The sequence below is a fragment of the Mus pahari genome, chromosome 20 (genome assembly GCF_900095145.1).
Source record: "Mus pahari chromosome 20, PAHARI_EIJ_v1.1, whole genome shotgun sequence".
NCBI lineage: Eukaryota > Metazoa > Chordata > Mammalia > Rodentia > Muridae > Mus > Mus pahari.
The window spans coordinates 3866495-3876368 of NC_034609.1; the positions used below are offsets into that span (position 1 = coordinate 3866495).

General features: G+C 46.1%; 1 protein-coding gene across 1 annotated transcript in view; it reads right to left on the bottom strand.

The window, feature by feature from the left end:
• The window catches only part of C20H4orf51 (chromosome 20 C4orf51 homolog), a 38215-nt gene that overhangs the window by 14859 nt on the left and 13482 nt on the right, over positions 1–9874 (bottom strand). Inside the window, exon 2 of the mRNA XM_021219947.1 lies at positions 4232–4308. Coding sequence (XP_021075606.1) covers positions 4232–4308 — 77 coding nt within the window. The remainder of the gene's footprint in view (positions 1–4231; positions 4309–9874) is intronic.

Below are 9874 nucleotides of genomic sequence, written 5' to 3' on the forward strand. Positions count from 1 at the left end.
AATGATAGAGTCAACAATAACCACTGGTAGGGTGTGTTGTAAGACTAAAGACTGGAGAACATCAACTTAGGGGAAGGCCTCTTTTGGCTCTTATTTCAGCGTTCCATTCCATGGTGGCTTCTGTCATTGCTCTGGGTCCATAATGGGACAGAAGAACATGTAACAAGATGTATGGAGAAGCAAAGCTGTCACCATGTGGCAGTCAGGAAGCAGAAGTGAGAGGAAAACCTCAGCCAGGGGCTTCCTCATTTCATTCCTCCAAACCCTCAGCTTTCATGTGGTGCTGACTAAACTCAGTGAGGGCATTTCTGCCCCCATCTAAACTCAGCTGGAAAAGCCTTCACAAACACACCCAGCAGCCTTCTCGCTTAATCTAGGCATCTGCCAATCCAATCAAACTGACGACCAAGACAGACTATCACAGAGGGGGTCTGCTTTCTTTTGAACTCTGTGCAAGACACTGAAGATTCATAACAAATACTACAAGCTGTTGGCTGCAGGAAGCTTATGTTTCAGAGAGACAAAGGTAAGCAAAGAGAGAGAGAAAGTAGAGTTCAGGTAATTGTGTTCCTGAAAGAACAGTGGGGGAGGGTCTCCAGGCAAAAGCTGGCTTGGTGTTTGCACATTTTCAAGTGAAGATAATATAGCTGGAAGACAATGAATAAAATGAAGAGGAAATATGAGGTGGCACTGGGGCCACATCCTCACGGCCCTTCAGGCTTCGGCAAGGAAGTACGCTTTAACCCCAGCCTGGCAGGAAACAGAGAAGCAATGTCATCTTCTTGGTCATGGTGTTTCTTCACAGCATTAGTGTCTTCCTGACTAGGCTGGCAAGACATGGCATACAAGACGTTTTGGTTAGTTCTTGTGCCTTTCTGAAGTTTTAAGTAGGGAGAATGTGTCACAGAATGATTAAAAGGGGCCCTCTTGGACCTCCACCCATCTACCTCTGGACCTGTGCAACAGCCATCAGACCACAGGTCATCACTAGGATTCGCTGGTTTTCTAAAGGCCACAAACAGCCATGTAAATGGAATGAGATTTGTGGCACCCAGGCCAGAGGCCCTATCAACTCCGCCTTCCTATATAGTGAGTCTCAACCTTCCTAACATGGCGACGCTTTTAAACAGCTCCTCATGGTGTGGTGACCCCAACCATAAAATTATTTTTGTTGCTGCTTTATAACTAAGTTTGCTGCTGTTTTGAATGATAATGAAAACATCTGATATGGTCTTAGGTGACACCTGTGAAAGGGCTGTTCAACCCCAGGTTGAGAACTGCTGCTGTAAACAACGGGAGCCAACTCCTTAACTCACCAATGAGAGTTTGGACCTGCCTTTAAGCTGCATAGTGGGTTTTAAATAGTTTTTCTCTTTAAAGCAAAGGGAACAAAATCTTGCTTGATTTTAACCACAATGTAAATGGCTATCTTTCCTATCATTGTGTATCAACAAACTGTAGAGGAACACTGAAATTCCATCTCAAACTCTTCTCATAAAGGCAAGTTTTATTAGTAAAAGAGGGTGTCAGCACCACCCGATGACAACATAGAAGATCTTTATCTCTATCAGTTAGCACATGCCCACCAGGCTGCAGAGCGACTCTCTCCACCACCCAGCTCTCCCCATTAGCATGGTATAACTTTAAATCGTTCATCAAATGGGCAGAATACCAGGTACGTTATGGTGTGCTCAAATATCGTTTGTGATTATTAGCCATTTAGAGACTCAGCTCTGAGAGATGGCCATTATGCAGGACGATCTCTTTGTTTCTTCCTCAGAGTCAGGCTTGGTGGCAGGACCGGCAGCTGTCCCCTTCTCCAGAGTGCAGCTGTGGCCAGGATGTGGCTGAGCAGTAAGAGCTCTGATCTCACACTGAGTGTGAGGAAGAAATGTTACTTCCAGGATCAAGGGATGAAAGAATGGGTGTGTCTTCCTTAGCCCTGACTCCTTGCCGGCAGGTAGAGACAAAAGGCTCTAGGATGTCAAGGGAACACCATGCAGACAGCAAGCCTACACGTCACCATTTTGGCCTTTGTATAAAGAAAGCCATTCTTCGGTTGTATAGAAATGCTGAAGGTGAGTGAGGGTTTAATATATTATTAAACTACTTATGGTATTTAATATATTTAATGTAACTAATGTATTATAAAATATCTACTGTTAACTTCAAATGGCTAAGATAGAGTGGGAGGGACTAGCAACCAAGACTGAGTAGCAGATGATTCTTTGGTATCTCATCTGAGCGTGGAGTGTCCAGCAGTGTAGCCTCCTTCCAGCCTCGAAGCAGGCTGGTCCAGACCTCTACAGCCTCTAGCGCTGGGCCACCTGCGGTGGTATCTTCCGACCTGCCAAGCCAGCTCTACTGTTTGCACCTGCCAGTGCTCTTCAAAACAATCGCCTTTCAGGGCAGACGCCGCTCCCTGCTGATAAGCTCCAAGATTCTCCAGAGTCATCTTCCCGAAGTTCCGCCTACCTGCTCGCACCTGTGCTACAGGCCCCAAGACTGGGGCTGGGGGGAAGGGTTTTTTCCCACGCTATATAAACTGAGTAATTCATTAAACATTGGGTTTTGATCAGAATATTTTGTCCTAGCCCCGTTCCTTCTCGCCGCCGTCTCATCCCTTCCAGCCCCAGCTCGCCTTCCAGGACGGACCCGGTTTGGAGCGTGACTGCTGGCAGGAACACTCACAGCAGAGCTCAGAATTTTGTCAGACTCTGCTAGAAAGCACAGTCTAGAACTAATATGGAAGAAGAGGGAAATATCTCAGAGTAACCCTCGCTTTTACAAACCATGTAGAACATGGTTTCTTCCTTGTGAGAGGGGTCTCGCCTTCTCAGACAAGTGGAAACCAAATGCGGCATACCCCGGAGTCTGGAAGTAGAGGAGGAAGATGCGGAAAGACGGTAGAATAGGATTCTTCTCTCATTATATTTGAGCAGAGCTTGATATAAATGCATGGATTCCAACCACAGATGATAATATCTTTGTGGGAGCCTAGACGCCCAGGGGGAAACTTCCTGCACATCACTGAAATGGATGACTCAACAGCTGACACATTGAAGATCCAGAAAAGCCATTTCACTTACCCTCTGTGTCACAGCCAAGGCAGTACAGCTCAGTGCCAAGAAAGATCTCAGCCTGGCATTTTCTCATGGGGTAGGAGAGAGCAGTGAGTGAGTCTCTGGCTCCTCCTACCATGCTAGATGGCCACCCAAAAGTCTTAATTTTCTCTGAATCTACTCAGAATCCTGGTGCTGAGGGAGGCTGGGGACAAGGAGCCGAGGCAAGAACCCAAACCAGCCAGGGCGTAGAGCTCAGCAAAGACTCCTGGCTCTGGCTTCCTGTTTCAGGAGTTCTCCTGAAGGTCTTCTCAGGAGCTTCTGGGGCTTTGTCACTTGCAGAGCACCTGTCCTGACCCACAGGTACTTCAGCATCCCTCACACTCACCATTCCTCAGAGCTAGCCCTTGTGGGTGCCCCATAGATAGAAAACGCATTGACAGAGATGATGCCAGCGTTCTGCATACATGCTGGCTGTGCACATACCAAACATACATGTATACACCATACACATATGCACACATGCACATACATATACAATCAAATACATATGCATATACCATGCACACACACACACACACACACACGCACGCACGCACACACACACACTGTTAGGGTTCTGTTGCTGTGAAAAGACACCATGATCAAAGCAACTCATAAAGAAAACATTTAACCGGGGCTGGCTTACAGTTCAGAGGTAGTCAGTCATCACCATGGTGGAGAAGCATGGCAGCATGCAGGCAGACATGGTGATGGAGAAGGAGCTGAGAGTTCTACATTTTGATGCAGGCAGCAAGGCAGAAACGGTGTCACACTGCTTGAGCAGAGCTGACCTCAAAGCCCACCCCCACAGTGACACACTTCCTCCAGCAAGGCCACACCTCCTAACAGTGCAGCTTTCTATAGGGCAAACATTCAAACTCATGAGACTCTGGTGGGGGTGAAGGGATACCTATCAAATCTAACACACTCACACACACACACACACACACACACACACACACACTTGATTAACATTATCACAATAATAACTTTGTAATGTGAACACATATCAAAGCATCCTGTTGTATAACCTAGTGTACACATCTTGCAGTCACCAATCTATCTCAGTTAAGTAGAGGAGAAGGGCCTGAAAGGGCTGCCTGTGGAGGAACTGATCACCGACTGACCTTTGCCATCTGCAGCCTCCTGGGAGCCAGCGTGGCCGGGTAGGGTGTTGTAGGCAGAGCTGCCTGGCAATGGTGTTCTAGAGAAAGCCGAGGGGAGACATAAGTCACGCACCTGGAGGCTGACCAATCACCCGGAGCCTACAGATTTAACTTCCCTTTGGGTTCTCAAGGTCCTGCTGCCTGACTCCTCATTCTAAACTCTCGCCCTCACCCCATAGTCCCATTAAATCAACCCAAGCTGAAATTTTGCACGGTCTTTAGGGATTTGTTTGTGCTCCGATTTGTCATAAAAGGGTAACATTTTCATCTCTGCCTGCAAAACTCAAACATTAAGTTCATAATTACTTCAGCAGGATTTATGAGTGTCTCTCCAGGGAGTTGCTTTCAAAATAAGATAAGTGCTATGCATGGAATAAGAAAGATTACAGTAATTACATTGGTTTCCAAATAAAATTTAATGGCAGTGGGGTGATGTGGGGACTCACAGATGTTGTGTCTATCCTTTGAAGTGCATCTGTAACTCAGTTTCCCTGAACTCAGATATGACATTCCTTATCGGCAAGCTGTGGCTTTTTAGGAGAGACGGAGCACTCTGCCTGGAATGGAAAGACTGTCTCCCAGCCCGCATGATCTCGCGGCGACTAATTGAAAGTCCTTTTATTAAGGAAGGAGGGGCTTAGAACCCTGGGCACCAGGAGCTAAGGTGAGGAAGACACAGAGTAGAGCTGAAGTGAACTAGAATTCTGAAACGCTCCTACTGTGCACATTTGCATCACAGTCAAGCCACACTGGTTCCCCAGACACGGGCTGGGAGCCCACCCTACATCTTTCGCCTACCCCCAGGAGAGCAACAGATCACCACAGAGCTGCTGATTCTTCAAATGAGCTTTCTGAGCTCAGCGCCACTGATTTTCTCTCAAGTAGGTTCGGGCTTTATGATTCTGACACAGACAGACGGGGAACCAGTATCCTGACCTCCATAGGAACCGCCCCTTATTATATTATACCACCTTTTCTTTATACATTTTTAAAACATCAACAAATATTGTGGTTTGGTTAGTTTTAAAATATTATCTAAGGGGATAGAGAGATGGCTCAGTAGTTAGGAGCACTCAAGTGCTCGGGTTGGATTCCTAGCACCCACACAGCAGCTCACAATCACCTGAACTGGAGTCCTAGCTGAGTCAGTGCCCTCTTATGACCTCTCATATACTGGACACACAGGTACAACACACACACACACACACACAAACACACACACGTGAGGACAAAACTCGCACACACACAAGAAATTTTAAATTATGTTATTGGAATTATAGGATACACCTTTTTTTTTTTTTTTTTTTCTGCAGATCTAGGATGAAAAGGAGCAAGCTGAGCAAGAAAAAACAAAATGTACAGTGTTAGCACCGGGAAGTGTAACGGTGCTAAATCCTGTGCTCGGGGACATGAACAGATTAGGGAAAACCTGATGCTAAATGGAATAAAGGGAGTGGTATCCACAGTACAGGACCCGCCCAGCTAAGCTTCTGACTTGTGAAAAGGAACTAAAGACAGTGAAGGAAAACCACTGAAGACAGAAAGCTGGTGAAGATGTAATTGAACACAGGGCCATGTTCCAGCCGCAGCAAGCAGCAGAGCTTGACAGCAGCGGAAACATAGTTCTGGCTTTCCAGACAAGGATAGAAGAAAGGGGTCATGGGATCTCCCTCTGCAGCTAAGCAAAGCCACCGAGGCCAGGCAGATATCAGGAGTGTCCTTGCATGGAAGCCTAGCGAGGCCTTTGCATGAAGCTATGAAGGTGAAGTCTGGATTGCCCTGTAGCCCTCAAGATGCCGGAGATGCCAGAGCTGTGGGATGCCTGCTGAGGAGAGCTGCAAGCAGCCCAGGATGGAAGTGTGCTGCAGGCAACAAAGCGGAGAGGAGTTGGAGATCTGAAGAGAGCTTTGACATCAGGCATGGAGATAGCGAGTTGAAGTATGCCCAGCCAGGATTTGGCCCCTTGCTTCCTCACTCTGCTCCTCTTCTGCCTTTGTGGAACGGTCATGTATATCCTGTGCCATTGTATGTTAGAAGTATGTCATCTGGCTTTCAGTTTTGATTTTACAGGGGGCTACATTTAAGAGACTGCCGTGAGTCTCAGAACGGGCTTTGGACTTTGGACTTTTAAACAGTGTTGAGACTGTTACAGACTCTGAGAACTTTTGAAATTGGACTGAATGCATGTTTGTATTCTGAGATGGCCACAAGCCTATGGGGACCAGGGAGTGGGATGTGGTGGTTTGAATAGGAGTGGTCGCCCTAGGCTCATAGATTTAAATGTTTGGTGGCTAGGGAGTGGCAATATTAGAAGGTGTGGCCTTGTTAGGGAAAGTATGTCACTGGGGGTGGGTTTTGAGGTTTTAAAAAGCCCAAGCCAGGCCTAGTGGCCCCTCTCTTCTTCCTGCTGCCTCTGGATCTAAAGGTGGAACTCTCAGGTCCTCCAGCACCTTGCCTGCCTTCGTGCCGCCATGCTGATGATGGACTGAACCTCAGAGGACTAAACCTCTGAGGAGACAGAGGCAGCCATGGAATTTATCCCGTGTTTTTCCTGTGTTCAGGGTGTGGGGGTTGTTTGTTTTTTTTTGATTTTCTTTTCCTTTTTTTTTTTTTTTTTTTGCCTGTTATGAACAATGTTGTTAGGAATACGTGGATACACATCTCTTGGTATACACATGGGAATGCATGTCAGACAGTAGATACTTGGGAGGGAATTGCTAGGTCATGGCCAGTATCATTGCTTGGTGAGACAGTTATGTTTTCAAGGATCCACTGCGCTGTGCTTCCCTCCCAGCTATTTATGGACGAACCCTTGCATGCATCCTTACCTGTACTTCACAACGCTGTTCCTCTACGTTGTAACACTTCTAGGTCTGGCAAGGAAATGAACTATAACCTTACTCTCCGTATTGTGTATAAAATAGTTATGAGCCGTTCTCGGGGCTCTGAGTTTAGAATGTCATGCTTTTTTGCTAGGCTCTTTGGTATATGCTAGGTGGTTGGTTGGTTAGACAGAACATGATTTTAAAGTACCCAGTTTTTCTAACTTTTCCCTGGGGTCAGTGCTCTTTGTGTCCCTTTTTAAGTAATTTTTTTCCTGGGCAAGTTTCTGGAATCCATGTAAATATGAAAGAAAGCTCTGACTCCACGAAGTTGTCATCTGACCTCCACACACATGCTTTACCTCCTGGGTCATCATACACACACACACACACACACACACACACACACACACGCCTAATAAAAGATCTCTCCTTGCCATCAAGGTAGCCTCCACATTTACACCAAATGTTTCATGGCTACCCTGTCTTTAACTCACAAGCTAGGCTGTGGGCACAGCCTTTCACTGGCACCTCTTCTATAAGCAGAGCACCTGTTTTAGGCATAGCTTGGTTTCTGTTCTTTATCCTGACTCCTTTGCTGAGGTTTACCTTATTGTAGTTATGTGTATGATGTCCCAGTGTGGGTTTGCACATGTGCATGCAGTTCTGGGGCAGACAGGGGACAGTGAGATTCCCTGGAGGCAGAGTTTCAGTTCATGTGTTAGGAACTGAACCCAGGTCCTTCCCAAGAGCAGTACACACTCTGAGTTGTGAGCCATCTCCACTCCTGTTTTCTTCCACTCCACTGACCTCTTTGCTGATCTATCTTTGTGTCACACTACGATCCTGGTATATTTACCTGGTTTAACTTTATTCTTCCTAAGCTACAATGGAGCGCTCCACCTGCAGAATCGGTCCTCACACCTGGTTCTTTGCTAAGAATACCTGGCTGCATCAGAGAACTTTTTGTCTTCACATAAGCATTCGAACCACTTTGTCAAGTTCTAAGAGAAAGAGGCTATCAGAACTGCACAGGATCTATAAATTAGGGGGAACGACAGCTTTGCGATACTCAGTCTCCCAGTGTATGTAAATGGTTTATTGCTTCATCTACTGAGAGGTCGTATGTTATCTGTCAGGAGTGTATAGTTTTCTGAACAAGGAGTAAATGAAGTCTGTGGGATGTTGGGGGTGGGAGTGGGAGCTTTGGGGGTGGGCAGAAGTGTTGGAGGTTGGGATAATAGGAGACGTGGGATTGGATGAGAGTGGACAGGAATGAATAGAAGTTGGTTGTGGGTGCAAATGATGAGAGAGGGAGGTCCTCTTCCCCCCTCCTCTCTGTCTCTCTGTCTCTCTGTCTCTCAGTCTCTCAGTCTCTCTGTCTCTCTGTCTCGCTGTCTCGCTGTCTCGCTGTCTCTCTGTCTCTCAGTCTCTCAAGACTTCGCTTTAAGAAAACAGTCCCAGGTTGACAGTTAAGAGGTAATGGCACACCTCTGCCACAGGGAACCATACCAAAATAGCACTGGGAGGGAGCAGGCCTCCCAGGAGTGTGGACAGGCCCCATAAGCACAGGTAGGATCACCACTGCTTCTCAGAGGAACCTACCCAGAATCCTCAAGACACAGAAACGGAGGTGGTGCCTGGGTCAGGAGTCTTCTGGTTTCCATCTGTGCCCAGAGCTGATCCTGTGCCACAGAGCTACATACACAAATACAGCCAGGAGAGAGCTAGTCTCCCAGAAGTGCTTGCAAACCTTCAAGCACGGGTAATACCACCACTTCTCTTCAAATTCCTGTACTAAGAGAGACCTTCCCAAAGCCACCAGGACACAGGAACCAAGGATCAGCTGGGGATAGGATCCTTCTGGTTTCTGTCTGTACCCTAGAGCTGACCCTGTACCACAGCTCTCCATACATAAATTCCTCCTGGAGAGAACTGGTCTCCCAGGAATACTGACACACAGGCTTGCAGGACAGACAAGCCACAGTCAAAGACAACAAGAACAGCTAACACCAGCGATAACCAGATGGCAAAAGGCAAGCACAAGAGCATAAGCAACAGAAACCAAGAATACTTGGCATCATCAGAACCCAATTCTCCCACCACAGTGAGCCCTGGTTACCCCAACACACCAGAAAAACAAGATTCTTATTTAAAATCACATCTCATGAAGATGGTAGAAGACTTTAAAAAGAACATAAATAATTCTTTAAACAAATACAAGAGAACACAGATAAACAGGTAGAAGACCTTGAAGAGGAAACACAAAAATGCCTTAAAGAATTACAGGAAAAAACAAGCAAATAGGTGAAGGAACTGAACAAAACCATCCCATATATAAAAATGGAAATAGAAACAAAGAAATCACAAAGGAAGACAACCCTGGAGATAGAAAACCTAGGAAGGAGATCAGGAGACATAGGTGCAAGCATCAAAAACAGAATACAAGAGATAGGAGAGAGAATCTCAGGTGCAGAAGATACCATAGAAAACATTGACACAAGAGTCAAAGAAAGTGAAAAATGCAAAAAGCTCCTAACCTAAAACTTCCAGGAAATCCAGGACATAATGAGAAAACCAGACCTAAGGATAATAGGTATAGAAGAGAGAGCCGATTCCCAATTTAAAGGGCCAGTAAATATCTTCAACAAAATTATAGAAGAAAACTTCCCTAACCTAAAGAAAGAGATGCCCATGAACATATAAGAGGCCTACAGAACTTCAAATAGACTGGACCAGAAAAGAAATTCCTCCCAACGCATAATAATCAGAACACCAAATG